Source organism: Gymnoscopelus microlampas, assembly GCF_963454915.1.
Source record: "Gymnoscopelus microlampas genome assembly, chromosome: 17".
In the NCBI taxonomy this organism is placed as follows: Eukaryota; Metazoa; Chordata; class Actinopteri; order Myctophiformes; family Myctophidae; genus Gymnoscopelus; species Gymnoscopelus microlampas.
The window spans coordinates 29,305,857-29,323,858 of NC_139954.1; the positions used below are offsets into that span (position 1 = coordinate 29,305,857).

Sequence of the window (18,002 nt, forward strand, 5' to 3'; positions counted from 1 at the left end):
ACATGTCGCTTTATTTCTACAGCAAACAATTTGTTCTCTTTTTACTTTTGTTGTTGCAAATGTACCATTAACAACTGCCCTCTGTACAGACTGTCATGAAAAGCAATACAATAATAAACTTAAATAAAAGAGCCTAAACAAATATAAATACAGATATGAACATTACATGACGTGGGATAGAAGGAAGGCCGATCGGAACATGCATAGTGAACAGATTGCAACGAACACCTTGTTTTTGTTTATCTGTAGAGAGACAATCAGGACAGTTTGTCGCCCAGATCAGAAACTTTCCTCTCAAGTCAAAGACAGACAGTTACTGTACTTGCAAAAGGAATGTGGCCTTGTTTGAGAACATTGAAACCCGTTGAGGGGGAACAGGTAGAGGAGTCAAGTACAACGCACATCGGTGTGATAAATACAGATGGGGAATTTTCTTCATGTACAGACACGGATTATTCCAATCCATAAAATTAAGTTACATCAGTTCTAAAGTCTTCACTTTAGATAGCTTTCTTCCTCAAGTCCAAACACATTTTTGTTGTTGCAGTAAATGTATTCTGTGTGACAGACATACATAACTCTGTTTACTTTCATTAGTACAATAAGGCAAAACAACAAGACAAATAATAAATTCCCACAAACGTGGGTCAAAATAAAATTGAGTTCTCATTAAAGATTCCTAAATTTCAACTTTGATCATGAATACCTACTTAACACTGTGACGCCTCTCCCACTCTGTCTGCACGGAACCCTGTTTATTCACTCCAATAGAGAAGAGGATTATGTCAAACAAACAAGCTTGCAATGCGCTGAGAGCTTGTAGAGCTGCAATTTTGGCTGCGCAACACTAGCATATAATTTGTATAAATTAAGCATAGGCTATTGTTGAGAATTCCTGCCTATAACATGCTCAAAATGGGGATGCCAGTGTTAATATTGTTAAGAGCGGTCTGCCGTTCGGCAAGATGACCGCCCATTGTTCTGATGTGAGACCATATATAACTGCAGCAAAAAATACCATGTCTTCTGTGTATTTAGAGCTTGCCTGCGCAAAACGGTACGCCTGATTACATCAGGTGTACAGTTCGCATATTTCGTAACTCAAGTGTAGAAGCGCAAAGGGACGCTGAGCTGCACAGCCCCCCGAACATCAGCTGACAACCCAGAAACAACCAGGAAGGTCCGGCAGACAGTGGGAGAGGCATCACAACATGAATAAATATCAACACCTATTACAGTACCTCTCTGCTCATTGCCTTTTCAAAGCCCAGTCTTAAAAACGTACCTCACACAAAAGGTAAAAAAGTGAAAGTGAAAGATGCTTTTAAATGTCCGGAGTGCAGCGAGTGATGTTTGTTCACAGCTGTCAAAGTGGATCGTAAAGGTTTGATCCACTAGTAACCATGGCAACCTTCTCTACCCAAAGAACAAGTTAAGAACAGGAGATGACTAAACCCATAATGTTAAAAGTGCACTTCAACAGCCAATAAACTGGGCCCTGTCAAAAAAACACTCAAAGTTGAACGTGTGCTGCCAGATAACATGCAAGCTAACGTGCAAAAAAGTGAGATAGCCAACCCGTTTTTTTGTTTGTGTTCTTATTTCGTTATGTAAAATTTTTGCGAAGCGCTGATCCAAAACGTTTATGTACAATATTATTTTCCTTGCAGCTACGGTTTATTGTAGAAGCTGTAATAGAAGGGAGGTAAGAGGTGGAGTGACACTCAGAACCTAATACTGTTTCTATTTCTATTTCATTCTTTCTGAGTGCCGTAGACAGAGTTTTAACACATGGATTAAAACTGGCGGTGGTTAGAAAGAATTTATAGAACCCTAGTTACATTCGTAACTCTCAATTCATACCGTTGTGGGTCAAAGATTATGCGGATTACACTCTTCCAGCTACAATGCTGCTCACAGTCCCACTGAAGAAAGGTGTGTGTGTGTGTGTGTGTGTGTGTGTGTGTGTGTGTGTGTGTGTGTGTGTGTGTGTGTGTGTGTGTGTGTGTGTGTGTGTGTGTGTGTGTGTGTGTGTGTGTGTGTGTGTACTGTATGTACAAGGAATAAGGCTTGGTTGAAGTCTTTTGGATTCGTTCTGGTCCGGTCTGCGCGGTCCGCCCAGCCCTCCCCAAAAGTCGAAGCAGTTTGCAGTATTTACACTGGGAAAGGATTTTCCACTACGCATAAAAGTGTTCAGTGTCTGGGCAATGCAACATCACAGAGACTACAGGGAAGATGATATGGGGTTTGGTGTGTTTCCGGTGTTTGTTTATTAAAGCAGGATGAACTACAAGAAGATACAAGATGGTGAGATGACGGTGACATGTGACCTCTACTTATAAGCTCAATGTGGGTCATTCATTGTCTGAAGTGTCATGAAGAGAGGGTGGGGCCTTGTTTCAGTTCATGTCGGTTCACTGATTGTTATTTCAAAATGAATTGTAATCTTTGTGTCTTTCCTTTACTCTGTCGTACAGTTGCCGATGGTCTCACGGAGACCTCTGTACCACCAAATAAAGTGCAGCAACTCTTAATCTACTTCAAAAGATTGTCAAATTTAATGCTGGAAACATTTTCTCCACAAATTCGGTACCTTTTCGAGTGTAACATTCAATTCACAAATTTAAAAAAAACAAATCAGCTTTACTTACTAACAGCACTTGGTTGCATGGGCTTGCCTTACCCATTATACAATGTCTGACAAACTATACATAATAAAAAAAAATTATAATGTACTATCCATGTTTCCAGGAATTCATGTCACATTTCTGTACTTTTCAATTTGGCAAGATTTGGATTAACTTCAGCTTCACCCAAACAGCGTTTAATGCCGCAGTCTTCTGATCATCAGTACATGTAAGCAAACTAATTTGACAGGAATGTCTTAGAAGCGACACCCTTCCATACTGCATTCCTTTCATTTTCTGTGTAGGGCAGGGTGTATTGTCTGGTCCTCATCAGAACAGCAACACCTGCCCCCTTCACCTTAAACCAAACATGTTTTTTTTTTACATTCAACACTTTCTGGGGGGGGGGGGCGCTTTCTTGTAATGGAATGGTTCACTTTCACAGCTTCACCCAGCTGATGGATGCTCAGATGGCTCCAATGATAGTGTTGATAGGGTTTAAGTGTCCTGCTCAGAGACACTGGGCGGACCGAGGGTCGTACCGGCGACCTTATGATTTCCCAGACGGCCTCTCTCGGCCCACTCAGTTACAGCAGCCCACGACCTGCAGTTGCAGCCATGTAAGCTCGAGCAGGACACTGAACCGTCACTCATTTTAAGCTGATCTGGATCAATTAAAATAACCAAACAAACAAAGACAAAACGGCGCAACAGGTCGACTGGAGAGAAATGACAACAGAGAGAAGAACACGCGGATGTGGGTGTGGTGAAGGGTGGAGCCTTCCACGAGAGCGGAGTGTGTGGCTTAGAGACGGTGGGGGGCGGAGCTAAGAGAAGAGGCACGTTATGTTTCCGGGATGGATGTGCAGGTTCAGTTTAAGCAGCGGAAGTTTTGATCAGAGTCTCGTGTCCACTAATGGGCTGAGACGTCTGATGAACTGCTGCTGTTACTGTTGGTGGTCTGAGCTCTCTTGATGTACAAGTTCAACAGCTTCATCTGGAAAACAAACACATCAGACATCTCACTTTAATTCTGCTCACATTTCCATCTCACTTAAGGCTATTCTCAGCGCTGGACACTGTCACGCGACAAAGTATAAATCGGGCTTTACTCCAATAGCTTATCGAGTCTTCGGCAATCATCTACCAGCTGGCTACAGTCCTGGCTCATCAGGTCTCTCTGCCTGCGTCCTCTTCGCTCCAAGGTCAACTTTAAAGCATCATTCTGGAACGCGGCCAACACACGGACTTGTTGAGCTGCCTCTAAACATTGTTTTTACTTTCTAGTTAGCTAGTAGCTTCAGTGTGATCTACAACATCTACGTTTGAGTTATGTACTGTTTTACTGTGGTGGAAGTAGGGAGATCTCTGTCATGTGAGGAAACAGGCCAACACAAATGAGGTGACATGATTCAGAAACTACAGAAGCTAAAATAACACCATTCCTGGTGTTCCTAATATGATCGCAATCATCCAAGGCAGATAATGTGATTATGTGAACATAATATAATGCAGAAATGTTTTTTTCCACCAAATTAGGAACAATGATCTTGGGAGTCATGTAACAATGAGCATTAAACAGAGTTGTGAGTTTACATACTGTTTACCTGTAATTGGGTTCCCAAATTAGAGGGAGGGGCCTATTTCTCACAAAAATGCCTATACAGTAACATGGACATCCCATCAACCCCAAACTGGAATTTATATTGAGGGGCCGCTATAGAGTACACTTCCAAAAACCCTTTCACTTCTGCCCATAAGGGGCACCACAAATGCACAATGTTGCACTGTATATCGTAAAAATGCTATTCCCCAGCAGCTTCCTTGGGTCCTGATGGCTGAAACCCAAAACTTGCACAGCCCTGGGTAGGCAACCCTGCCTGGCACTGATATGCGCTCTGCAGAGTGCCCCTTTCTAGTTATCTGCAAATGGTTATTAATACCCTATGCCAGGGGTCTTCAATGTTTTCAGGCCAAGGACCCCCTAGCTGAGAGAGATGAAGCAGGGACCCCCTCTATATTGTATAAAAATTGTGTTTCAGATTTAACTGTTTTTGTTTACTTGGTCTGCTCTTTTTTCCCTCTACACAAAACACCTCTTTGCCAAAAAATAGCCGATCTACAAGCTCACAACGCCTCGCAGCGCTAGGTGTTGTGAGCTTGTAGATCTGCTATTTTTTGGCTAAAGTTCTCCTCAGAAAAAGGGATGCTAGGGTTCAAGTGGTTAAGGTAAAAAAAAAATCATATCACACAAAGATTTGGCGGACCCCCTGTAGTAAATCTGAGGACCCCCTAGGGGTCCCGGACCCCCTGTTGAAGACCCCTGCCCTATGCTACCATTGTCAATCCAAGTAAAGAAGGCCAGGTAGTCTTAAGTCTATTTATACGTTTTATTGGAGACAGAATGCACACGATACCTATGCTATGCCTCTACTTCCATCTTTTTATACATTATGCACACCTGACAAGCCCAGGCGCAGAAGGCCAGGTCGGATGTTAAGTGGTCTTTATGCTCTCTTTTATATTGTTATACGTTTTTTTAATTAGTGTTATCCTTCTTGTTTGTTTCATCCTTACTGTGGTGCAGCTATGACAACGTAATTGCCCTCAGGATCAATAAAGGTCTGTCTGTCTGTCTGTCTGTCTGTCTACAAATTGGCTAATACTGCAGTAACAGTTATGATGACACCTCTTTTACGATTGAAGCTGGAAGCGTATCAAACATCTCCTCTACTCTGCACCTACAGGTGCATACATGTGTAAAATAATGTCAGCCTTCCTGGTCTCTGTGGTCCTTTTAGTAAACGATCATCTAATGTTCTGTATCTAAGCCATCCTTGTCATGAACAGCTCCATCACGTTCAATTCAAGCTACTTTCAAACATACAGTAAATATTATACCATGGCATGACTAGGCCTGTCACAATTATTACATAATCGCCTAATCGCAGTTATTTGAGATAATCGCAATTATTGTTGCATAATCGTCATCATCGTTTACATGTTGAAAAATGTTCACACATTTTTAGTTCACACCTTTAAAATGATTTAATATGTCAATCATTTCTTTGTATATTAAAGCTATTTGTCATATCTGCCCTGTGCAATTTTTTATTACAAAGCCTAAAAGGCTTCATATGTTCCAATGTTTAATGCCAAACACACAATTAAATCATTAATCGCAATTATTTGAGTGACAATTAATTGTCAACTTAAATGTGTAATCATGACAGCCCTAGGCATGACCATCATGTTCTGGATAAAAGATACATGTAGGAATGAGAGAGAGGTTCCATCTATCTTGCTTTATTCTGAGTTACTGTGTCTGGCAGTCAGTCAGTATCAGAAAGGGTCTTGGTAAACGTGTAACATTATGTAACTCAAGGCCAACAGCAGCGTAATGGACAGTAAGTAGGACAGTTGACCATAACCAGCTCACTCCAGCTGCAAACCAAAACACAGGAGGATGATAAGGTTCTGTATGTATGTATTTGTAGGGGGGGGGGGGTACGTGCATGTGTGTGTATGTTAGGTATATGACATGGTGGACAAAGTACTCAACCCCAGTACTTGAGTCAAAGTATAGATACTACTGGTCAAATATTTTTCAACGACAAGTGCCAGCTTGTAGTTCGGGTATTTATGCTATTTGTGATTTGAAGTGAACGTTAAAGTGGTTAAGTGTGTCTCTGGGTTTTATACATATTGAACAAATGAAAATGATTAACTTGTGACTAAATAATAACTACTTTCGAACCATTGTTTCCATTTTCTGAGAAGTAACCGTTTTGGACATATAAGGTTTCTATCCGACAATTTGTGTAGTTACAGTTGTTACCTTGCTGCCAGTCAGCTGAGCCAGGTGAGGTTTAAGGTCTTCTCCAATCACAGAGTAGATGGCCACCAGACAGAAGACACTGGCCTTCCTCACACTGCTTTCTGTGTTGTCATAACCCTGATGAACACAACACAGCATACGTATTAGCTAAACCAGTCATTCTCAACCTTCTTAATTTCAAGGACCCCCAGTTTGATATGCATTAAGACACAGACCCTCTTTTGATGAAAAGTAATTGTCTCTAGGACCCCAATCTACACTGTAAGTGTTTATTTAACTCTGAGAGTGAGCAAAATGGACCTGTATTTGTACATTCTCTTAGAGTTACAGGCCCAAAAGTGTCTAAATGGAGTGACCATGCAACACAACACATCCACTAAAGAACGAACTCAGATGGACAAACATTCACAATTAGAACACACACAAAGACACACTGATGTGTGGACAGACATGCGATGCAGACAGTGTGTCAGAAGAGAGACAGGGCCATGTTAATGCATAGTTATTATGTCTAAACTGATCTTGTGGAGAGGCTCCGAAAATGCACCTTAGTTTTTTTGTAAAGACATTAGCCTAGGCGTGTAAACTAGTCCATTATCAGTACAGCAATAATGTAACAGCATTGAGCAATTACAAAGTCATTTCAGTGTTTGCTACGTTATTACTGTACCGTACATGTAGGCATATAATGTGCGGACTCTAATTAAGCTCTGTAACACTATTGAACTATTGAACTCTATTGAACTCTGTTCAAACTGTTCTGACTGATTTATACTGAGTTGCGTGTCAGTGTCTGGCTCTGAGGTTTTAGTGAAAGGCTGCAGCTTAATGATCCAATACTGTAACGGCTCATCTAACAATGCATTATCAAAACATATATGGTTCCACTTTTAAACCTGACATGCTATTATATATACATAATTGCAATTTGATATAATCTAAAATAATTTTGCATAATCATTACAATAGTTTCCATGTTGAAAAATGTTCATAAGATAAGATGTTTATTGTCTCTGCATTCCACATAGAACGAAAATGTGTTTAGTGCATCCACTTCAAATCAAATCAAATAGCAGCATCATCAAATAAATACAGATACAGCAACATTATGCCATAAACTGTTAGGTCTGTCAGAAGTCATCATAGTCTGTCAAATAAAAACACCCATAATACATAGAATAATAAATCTTAAAATAATAAGTTAGACCACAAGAAACCAACCACTAGATATTGCACTTGCCAGTAGCTATATAATATAATTTATTTTTTTAATATTTTCTTTAAATAGCCTATCTACAACCTCACAATGCGTTGAATACGCTATTTTTACTTTTTATTTGAAAGTATAAAGCTATTAAAAGATTTCATTTCTTGTACATTAAAGTTCTTGTGTGTGACAATTAAAAATCAAGTATAATGTCATGATGGTGACAGCCCCCGTCATTTTGTTTAACGTGGCCCTGCAGACAGGCAGACAGGCAGGCAGGCAGACAGACAGCATTCCAGAAGAGGCAAGGGTTATGGCAGTGAGAGCACAGTACACGCAAACATTTCCAGGTACAAATAAGGCAAGTTGTTCCCAGAGCACTGTCCAAATATGAACATGTTGTCCAAATAAGCCTTTAGGCACAGGAACCCCAACCACACTCACACCCACACACACACACACACACACACACACACACACACACACACACACACACACACACACACACACACACACACTCTACAAGGTCACACCATTTACACAAGTTGTCATCTCTGACTTCAGCTGGTTTTCTATTAACCCTCTATTCTCCTATAAAGTACATTGAGGTTGTGTGTATGAAATACAGTAAACTACATATCAAATATAGTTTGATTCGACTTGTTTATTTTTTTAAAGTTTATTTTAACTTCTTAGAGTGTAGGTAGATGGTTTGGTGGCATGTTGCATTACAGTATGTTATGCTGCATTAGCTTATGTTAGATTCGGTTGGGTAGCATTATTAATTTATTTTATTTATCCCATTTTGGGTAAAGCACTTTGTAACCTTCTTTTGATCGGTCTTCTGAAGTATTTTATAACTAGTTATTACTTCAAGGGCGATGTTCATTGGGAACGATGCCCATTGGGAACACATGCCCCTCTGGTTATGCAATACCCTGTGTAACCGTTGGGCAGTATCCATTATCATAGTACGTACCGTACTTGGAGGTCAGTCTATGACATCAGTACTATAAAATTAACCTTAGCGTCCCTTTTCTGGGCATGTCATTTGGCAAAAAATGGCAAACACTCAGCAAAAACTGCCAATTGCGACGCATTGTGAGCTTGTAGAGTAGCTATTTTTGTCAAAGAATTTTGGTGCGGAGGGAAAAACGGAGGGGACCTACTGTAGTATATAGTATATACCCCTGGGGCCCCAGTCAATGACATATATCGGGTATAAGACTTAAGTGGTTATGTTATGTCCCCTCATACATCATTAACCCATTAAGACCGGGAACGCATCTGTGTCATTTTAGATTTTAACCACTTTAACCATTATTTTATACTTTGGCTACTCAAAAATAGCAGATATACAAGCTCATAGTGCGGCCACCGAGTGCCGCGCTATGAGCTTGTAGATCTGCTATTTTTTTAAAATCGTGGAAAATGTGTGCAAATCTGTGAATAAATATTTTTTAAAGCGAACATTTTAAATCAAATCTTTGCTTCTGGGGGGATTCTACAAATGTCTTCTAAAGCCTAACAGTTTTCTGTTTACCCAGATTGAATAGGTTAAAGAGTTCTCACCTGCAACAGTCCAGGTATGATGTCAGGCAGCAGTTGGATCAGTGAGTCCTTGGTGATGCGTTCTATGACCTTGGTCTGCATCTTAATGGCAGCCAGGTTGATGGGGTAGTCTGCTGTCTGGACAATGGGACACAGCACCTTGATGCACTGCTCTGGATGGATGGAGCCTGCCAGGGTGGAGGCTGCCTCCTCCGCTGCTCGCACCACCTGAACCACGGACAAGCAAACAAACAAACAAACAAACATCAATCAATCACTATCTGTATTCTCCTAATAAAGTCTCCAATTCACCGGGGCCAGGTTTCATTACAGCATCCATAACTGGAGATGGATGGCATTCATTAAAACTACTTTCAACCTGGTGTCCCTATTTTGGGGATGTCATCATAAGCACAAAAAGAAAATCAAATGAAAAAGGTTATCTACAAACTCAAAGTACAGTATATCGGGCTTAAGTGGTTAACACACACACACAGAGTCATCGTTCCCACTACTGCATATTGCTCCATGTTTCCAATAGGGGTGGGACGATATGGGTATCTCACGATACGATATCTGTGGCAATATTAGGCCCTCGATAACAATAATATCACAATATTCGATATATTGCGATATCACGATATATTGCATGAAATTTCACCAACGATGTATCACGATAGTCCTTGTATTCAATTCATAAACACATAAAATAGCACCAAACAGTTCAAAATCATCATTACACAAATACAGAGTCGGAAAGACAACATATCACAATCGATATACTGCCGGAAAAAAAAAAAGAAGTATTGCGATATATCGTCCCACCCCTAGTTTCCAACCAGCGTGTTATGGTAAACCAAAATGCTATGGTCTCAGCTGCTGTGCGAGGGACCCACCTCCTTATGAGAGTCTTTGTGGGCTTCCAGGGTCTTCATGATGGTCAGTTCGGCGTAGTTCTTAAACCGGGCCGGCTGGTTCTTCAAGATCTCCTTCAGAACACGCAGAGCCATGGCCCGTATGGTGTGCTGTGGACATACGACACTATATCACCTTCCACAGTATATCACAGCATGTCTAATGTATAGACTACTGTCTAATGTATAGACCAGTGGTTCTGAAAGTGGGGTCCAGGAACCCTCTGGGTTCCTCGAGGTGGTTCTAAATGGACCCTTACAGATTTATAACTCAGAGGGTACAAATGGAACCAAATAGACATGTTACGGGGGAACGTTACGGGGGCCTATACCACTGCTCGTATAGACTACTGTCTAATAATGTACAGTCTGTCTAATGTATAGCCGACTGTTTAACCCATTAAGACCTGAGGCCGATTCTAAAAACGTCCTCTAAATACTAACAGTTTTCCAAAAAACTCATGTTGCTATATAATATCAGTGGTGCTCAAACTTGTTCATGTCAAGGACCCCCGAAATGATATGTACTTGGCCGTAAAATGCGGCCGATAATTTGAGTAAAAAAAAAAAACGCTTTAAAAATATACATAATTCAAAGATTTGCACAAATTTTCATGATTAAAAAAAATTGCAGATCTACAAGATCGTAGCGCGGCGCCAATTGACACGCTATGAGCTTGTATATGTGCTATTTTTGAATAGCCAACCAATGTGCTATAAGGTATATATAGCTAAAATGGGGGGGGGTGTAGATCAGTGAATCTGTGCAAATGATGTGCACGTACAGTATGATCGCTGTGAGCATGAGGTCTCTCGGCTGCTTGCCTCGCAAGGCCTCGTAGACGCTGTCACAGGCCAATAATGATATCGACACATTTTTCTTATTGCGATAACGACAATATCATTACATTCTTAGCATATACTACACGTGCGCACATGCACAGTTGCACACCCACACACACACACACACACACACACACACATCCACCCTGTACGTCACACGCACATCCTTATCTCCCAGTGTTTCCAGTAGGAGGAGCAGAATGGTTTTAAAGTGTTCATCCCAGACGGCCGCTTTGTCTTCTCTGGTTATCTTCAACAGCTCCACCAGCGCCCCCTTCCTCTCATCCGCCCGCTCATTGTGATTGGACAGCTCCTTCAAAAGCTCCGCCACCAGGTCACAGTGATCCTGACCAACTGTGGGAAGTGGAGGAGATACTGTGTTCATTCATACAGAACAAGACTTTCAAATGACAAACAAGTAAATAGGCATTTACGCACGCACGCACACACACACACACACACACACACACACACAGTATGTACACACACACACACACACACACAGTATGTACACACACACACACACACACACACACACACACACACACACACACACACACACACACACACAGGCTGAAAATATATTCATGATATTTGAAACATTTTCAGAATTAAACCCATTTACACTCTCACAAGCACTTAGGTCAGTAAGTAACGTCAGTAAAATCACCATTCAGCTGGGGTTAGGTAGAGTTAGTGAGACATGAAACATGATTGATGAACTATCCATGAATACTCAGTCAGTCAGTCAGTCAGTCAGTCAGTCAGGAGGTAGAGTGCATCATTACCAGAACCAAACACCTTGGGAAGAACCATCTTGTTTTCACCACATTCTTGCCGACGGCCTGGAGAGATGGATGGAAGGGATGGAGAGATGTAGAGATGGATAGAGATGAGGGAGGGATGGAGAGATGGAGGAAGGAACGGAGAGATGCTCGAAGAGATGAGGGCGGGATTGAGAAGGGGAGGGATGGATAGAGGGAAGGAGGAATGGTGAGATCGACGAGGGATAGATAGTTGAGGGAGGGAGGGAGGGATGGAGAGAGGGAAGGAGGGATGGAGATGGAGGAGGGATAGAGAGATGGAGGGAGGGATGGACAGAAGGATTGGGAGGAGGACAGAGGAAGCACAGCGAGCGATGTGATGATGGTGAGTCACAGATGCACAACCACAGCCCTGTGATATACACAGTAACCGTAGACACGGTGGATTTTCTCTTATGTTTATCCAACAAAACAACAAAACTAACTAACAGGCGGAAATTCAGTCTTTAAAGTCTAAGAATGTTAATCATAATTCCATGATGACTTCATGGTCAACAGATGGGTTCTCACAAAGACATTTAATGAATGATATGAGAAAGTCAACATCATCGTATGCTTGAGTCCTCTGTCGCTCTGTTGCTTCTGTATTGTTAACTCAATAAACTCTAATAAAAAAAAGTCTGTAAAAAAACAAAAACATTGAGTTCCTAGACTTTTCTCCCTCCTGGCTCCCAAACTGTGGAATAAACCGCCTATTGCAGTCATAACGGCAGCCCCCTTTTTTCTGTTTGACTGATAAATTGTCTGATCGTTTAATTGATCAATGTATTGACGTGTGGGACTCACAGTCTCTGAACTGTTCCACATCGTCATCGAACACGGCCTCTTTCAGGGCGCTCTTGTCATAGGAGCCAATCAGCGCCTCTCCGTAGCCATAGGGGGCGAATTCTCTGCCCCGCGGCCCAGAGAAGGAGCGTGGAGACGGGGTGTTCAGTAGGGACGTCTTGTTGTCCAGAGCCGTCCGGCCGCCTTCCACCTGGTCCAATCCCAGACGGGCGTCTGAACCTGGGGAGGACGCTACGCCTTCCCTACCGGCCTGGACAGGAAGACACATGTTATTTAACTTAATTGACTTATTTCTCTTTATAGCAGTAATACGAATAAGGAAAGAAACATACAGAGTCTGACCCCTGGTTACAAACCCTCTCCTACCGCTGATCTGAGATTAGGTTTGGTGATTATTTTAGGATCTGGGGTTAGAAGGGGGGGGGGGGCTGTGCAAGACAGGGTGAACTGATTTTGTAACAGATCCCTGCGTACTAGGCGGGACGGAGTGTGATTGGATAACAAATGGCTGTGTACTAGACAGGATGAACTTTGATTGGAGGACGAGGGTGTGATGTCTCTCGCTGTAGTTTGATAAACATTGCTGTAGATGGCATCGCAGACAACTTACTGCGTCGTCTCTCTTGCCATCGCGTCTGATTGGCTCGTTCAGCTCATCCTGGCTCCGGTAGCTGAAGCTCTGTATGGCCTCTGTGACCCCCCGCAAAGAGCTGTAGATCTCCTCCGAGTTCATGTTCTCTGTGTCATATTCCATCATACTGTACACACACACGCACACGCACACACACACACACACACACGCACACGCAGTCACGCACACACACACACACACACACACACACACACACACACACACACATATACATGATCACATGCAAACAGGAGAAAGGCACACAGCGTTTGCATGGCGCCTTGTGACAGACCACAACAACAGTCCTGACTTGAAATATCTCATCTGATCATAGATGATGGCTTGAGATACTCCGTCATACTGAATTGGACTGTACTGTTATTGTTACATGTAGTTAATATTGTTGTGTTTTAAGCATTTCATGTACAGATTTCCACCATCATATTTCCACATCGGAATGGAATATGAAAAATGTGTCTGATACACATCTTGATCACATGATGCCAGAGAGTGTACCGATTTGTATGAGTTTTTGCCAATTTTCTAAGTGATCCTGGGCGCTACACTCCCCCCACCAGCCTATGGAGCCCAGGGCCGAGCTCATGCCTCCTTCAATGCATGAGAGCCAACTGACCTTCTTGTCACCTGACAGGGGGGAGTTTCCCCGGTAAGACGTAGCGCATGGAAGGAACACGTTATTCCAACCAGTTCCCTTCCCCTCCATCAGGCACCCCGGCTGTAATGGGGAGACCGTGATTACTACATGTTTTTATGAGGGTATTAACTACCCTAGGAGACACAGGGAGAACATGCAAACTCCACACAGAGTAGGCCCTTTCGCCAACCCCACCTAGGGTATGAGCGCTGATGACGCGGAGAAAACACGCCCCCAGCGCCCACAGCGTCCCCGCCGGGAATCGAACCCAGGACCTTCTAGCTGTGAGGCGACAGCGTTTTGAAGAAATTGCAAAATGGTGGAAAATCTTGTCAGGCAGAGATGGTCGGGGCCCAGCCTATATGGGGAGAACCACTGAGTTAAACCTCTCCAGCCCTCCTCTCCTCACCCTTACCTGGGTGAGTACGCTCGACGCAGGCCCCTGAGTGGGGGGGCAGCGGGGGCAGAGGGGTGAGGCGCAGACAGAGGAGGGGCAGAGGGAGCGGGGGAGGGGGGGTTCTTGACCGGCACGTCGACTCCCCAACCCCATAACCGACTGTTGGGATGGACGGACAGACAGATGGACGGACGGAGGGACGGAGGAGGGGAGGAGAGGAAGGGGGGACAGTTAGCAGGTCACAAGCAGACAGGGCAAGAGGGAGGAGAAGGATGGAGGGATGAAAAGAAATGTGCAGAAGGGGAGAAAAAAAGAAAGCATAAAGTACCATTCACGAGGAGAGGAGAAACCTCTGAACACACAAACGTTTTGTATTTGTAGTCATTTATTTAATCATTTGACCATTATTTCTCCTTCAATCGTCTTTCAACCTGAATCAGTAAAATATAAAACTACAATTATCGTTTCTACAGTACGTTTCTGTGTATCAGAGTTTAAAGTAGAAGGAAACTAAAGACACAAACACCAATCTGTGTTCAAATCACAACAGCTCTCTAGTTAGTTAGTTAGTTAGTTAGTTAGTTAGTTAGTTAGTAGGTTAGTTAATGATCTTGTTCACAGGCTTTCTGAAAAAAAGAAAAAAGCCTGTGTACACTCTCTGAGTTACAGACCCGTAAGGGTCCAAGTGGACCACTGGTGGTCCCGGGGCCCACGTTAAGAACCAGAGGAATAGTTCCTCTGCTGCACTCCTCCATGTTTCATGAGTGTGTGGAGGAACAACTGGAACTCTTCATTAAACTAGTTCTTATCCAAGAGCATCAGGGATGTGGGTCAGGCCTTGGTGAGATAGGTAGAACCATAGACATACTGTATAAAGGTAGACGCCTCTTCTGGCTCTGAGGCGTCTGTATCTCGGGCGCCATTTTGGAGAAGGCAAGCTTCTACTGGCCAATCATCTACTCGCTGTGATTGGCCAGTAGTCAGGAAGCTTGCCTTCTCCAAATGGCGGCCGTGATACAGGTCACTCCAATGAACTGCAGAGGCCAATGAGGTATCTAGGTTTCTATATCTATGGGTAGAACACCCACTGAGGTGAGAGACGGTTGATTACCTTGGAGACAGGCCTCCATGGGAACAGTTGGTAGGGGAGGTGAGGGGGCTGGTCCTACTGGGGGTGTGGCGAGGCGGAGTCCGACCAATCGTGTTGCTCGGAGAGCCCTGGAAGACAGGAATGAGCATGATGTTTGGATCACCACATTAACACATTACCCGCCAAAGACGCAGATCTGCGTTCTATTCAATTAATCACTTGCCCGCCAAGAACGCAGATCTGCGTATATTATTTTTTTGAAAATTCCACAAGAGGCGCCCTAACACAGCTTTGGAATGATCGATCGTCACTCAGAGAAGTAGTCGGATGTGCAGTCATTCCAAAAAAACAGACATCCATCCACCCTAACTATGGGATTTTTTGAAAAACACTCCTAACTCCGTTTCTTTTTTTTGCATTGAAAACCACCCGTTTTCAACAGGCCATAGCCCTAAAATGGCTGCTTGCAGTTGGAATGTTATTGTTTTTTTGTTTTTTTTGTGTACACAACGTCTATTTAAGGTAATTACGCTGGCACAAAGAAAGAAGAAAATATATGGGAGGAAAAAACATTTTGAGTGGCCAAAATATATATACTGTGAAAATATATGTCCATGGCCTATATAATAATATTTACAATTATATGGTTTGGCCTATTTGTGGTTATTTTGACAAATGTAAAAGTCAAGCAAAACTATTTGTAATGTATGGGAAACCGCTGTCATAGTGATTCTGAGTCAATCGCTTGACTATAAATGAGGACTTTCACTTTGTGGGTTAATCACAATATTAAGTTATACAGAACAAAAACAACAGATCAAACAACAGTACTAGATTGAAAGAAAACTCAATATCAAAACCTCTCTGCCAAAACCTCTCTTTTTATTTATTACATTATATTTACAAAGAACAGTGAGAGACAGTAAAGAGGATTTTGACTGATGGAAAGACATGTGATCCTGGTCTTCATGCAGATTCAAACCATTATGTTTATGTGCAATAGCTGGTAGTGCATCACAAAGCTCCATCCAAAGCCCACTTTATACTCTGTAGTATAAAGTAGGCTTTGGGATCCTGTGGGACCCAATGCAAATCTTGCAGTATCGGGCAGTTTTTAAGTTGCTGCGGGCGGGAATAAGTGTAAAAAAAAAAACTGCCGCTCCTGCACTTCCTGCACCGTCAAACAGACTGTATCAAATATGAGTGACTGACTATCATAAACGATAGAGAGCCTCCTCCCTGACAATATCGCAGAGAAAGTTTGTTTATTTTTGGACCACAATTCTTATATGAGACGATTCTAAGATGACCCAATGAGAAATTACTTCTACGACCCAGGGGATGAACAAGTGACATCAGGACTTCTGTTCTCTATAGACACAAGATAATAATAAGAATAGTACTGGACTGGAGTGAAATAAAATAAAATAAAAATAAATAAGGACACATAAATAAAACAAATACGGTTAGGAATAGGTTAACTTAAGACAAACTCTAACTCTTTTTTTTATATATATATTTTTAGCCCAAGGAATAAAAAGTAACCCTTTTTCACCCGGTGCCAATTATCTAAGTGATCCTGGGCGCTACACTCCCCCCACCGGCCTAGAGAGCCCAGAGCCGAGCTCATGCCTCCTTCAATGCATCTCTAACTCTCTTTAAAAAACTTTTAGCAGAATTAGGGCGTATATACAGTAATTAGGGAATTACATATTAATAATAATGATAAACCTTGCAGAAACATGTTTTCTGCACCTATTAAACTCACCATATTGCTGCTGCTGTTGCTTGAGTTCTTCAGGTGGCTGTGCAGCAGCTTGGTGGCTCCGTCCTGGAAGGTTTTAGGCAGAGCTCCCAGCAGCATGGTGAACTCCGGGGTGTTCAGCTCAAACAGAGAGATCAGAACCACCTGGGCTGCCTGGGTTCAACACAACAACAGAACAGAACAGATGAAGGTTAGTTGATTCAGTTCATATTCAGTCACGTCCACAGAGTAGGGAAGTCATGTGATGTCCCTGGTTCATGTGGTTCTGCTGGACAGATGTCACCGTAATCTAGATTGAAACGATGATTACATGTCAAATCTATAAAAATTTAGAAATTTGATAAAAAATGCATGGTCAAATGAAATTTACATGTGATTTGGAAAGTTACAAGAAAAGATGAACAAACTAAAGCAAACGCAAACAAAACCGTTTAATCTTACGATAAAACAACAACAGCATGCCATGTTGGTCCTGAGCAGCAAAATTTGTGAAAAGTTTTTTTTAAATCTGTCCAAAGTTTACCTTGTACTTGTGCATGTTGCAGCCAATAATGCAAGACAAAATAAGTAGTAAAAATTGTGTTCACAATACTTCTAGAACCAAGGAAACAGCATGACTTCACAACTGGTACACAAAACTCCTACATGAAGTAAAGACTACACCGGCAAGACATCAAAGATGCAGTCAGTGAAAAGGTATTAAAATGTAGAACAATCAATGAATCCTTTGTCGAATGTATCCTTTTGACATGCAAATGAGGACACACACACACACCATTTTGAGAGGTAATTCAATCTGACATGATTTTTCAACGGCAGACATTTGGACCAGTGGAAGTAAAGTTGCATCGTCCCAAAAGCTTGAACCAAGTTA

The 18,002-nt window shown here is 42.3% G+C and overlaps 1 protein-coding gene across 3 annotated transcripts in view; it reads right to left on the reverse strand.

The window, feature by feature from the left end:
• Window positions 1-12: 12 nt before the first annotated feature.
• Window positions 13-18,002, reverse strand: part of clasp1a (cytoplasmic linker associated protein 1a) — an 82,551-nt gene continuing 64,561 nt past the window's right edge. For all 3 annotated transcript variants that reach the window (XM_084083938.1, XM_084083937.1, XM_084083936.1), the window contains 10 exons: window positions 17,132-17,281; window positions 15,385-15,491; window positions 13,201-13,348; window positions 12,591-12,840; window positions 11,769-11,825; window positions 11,144-11,334; window positions 10,120-10,248; window positions 9,245-9,451; window positions 6,466-6,582; window positions 13-3,624 (listed from right to left, as the gene is read on the reverse strand). In XM_084083938.1, the coding sequence (XP_083940064.1) occupies window positions 3,541-3,624; window positions 6,466-6,582; window positions 9,245-9,451; window positions 10,120-10,248; window positions 11,144-11,334; window positions 11,769-11,825; window positions 12,591-12,840; window positions 13,201-13,348; window positions 15,385-15,491; window positions 17,132-17,281 (1,440 nt within the window). In that variant the 3' untranslated portion in view covers window positions 13-3,540. The remainder of the gene's footprint in view (window positions 3,625-6,465; window positions 6,583-9,244; window positions 9,452-10,119; window positions 10,249-11,143; window positions 11,335-11,768; window positions 11,826-12,590; window positions 12,841-13,200; window positions 13,349-15,384; window positions 15,492-17,131; window positions 17,282-18,002) is intronic.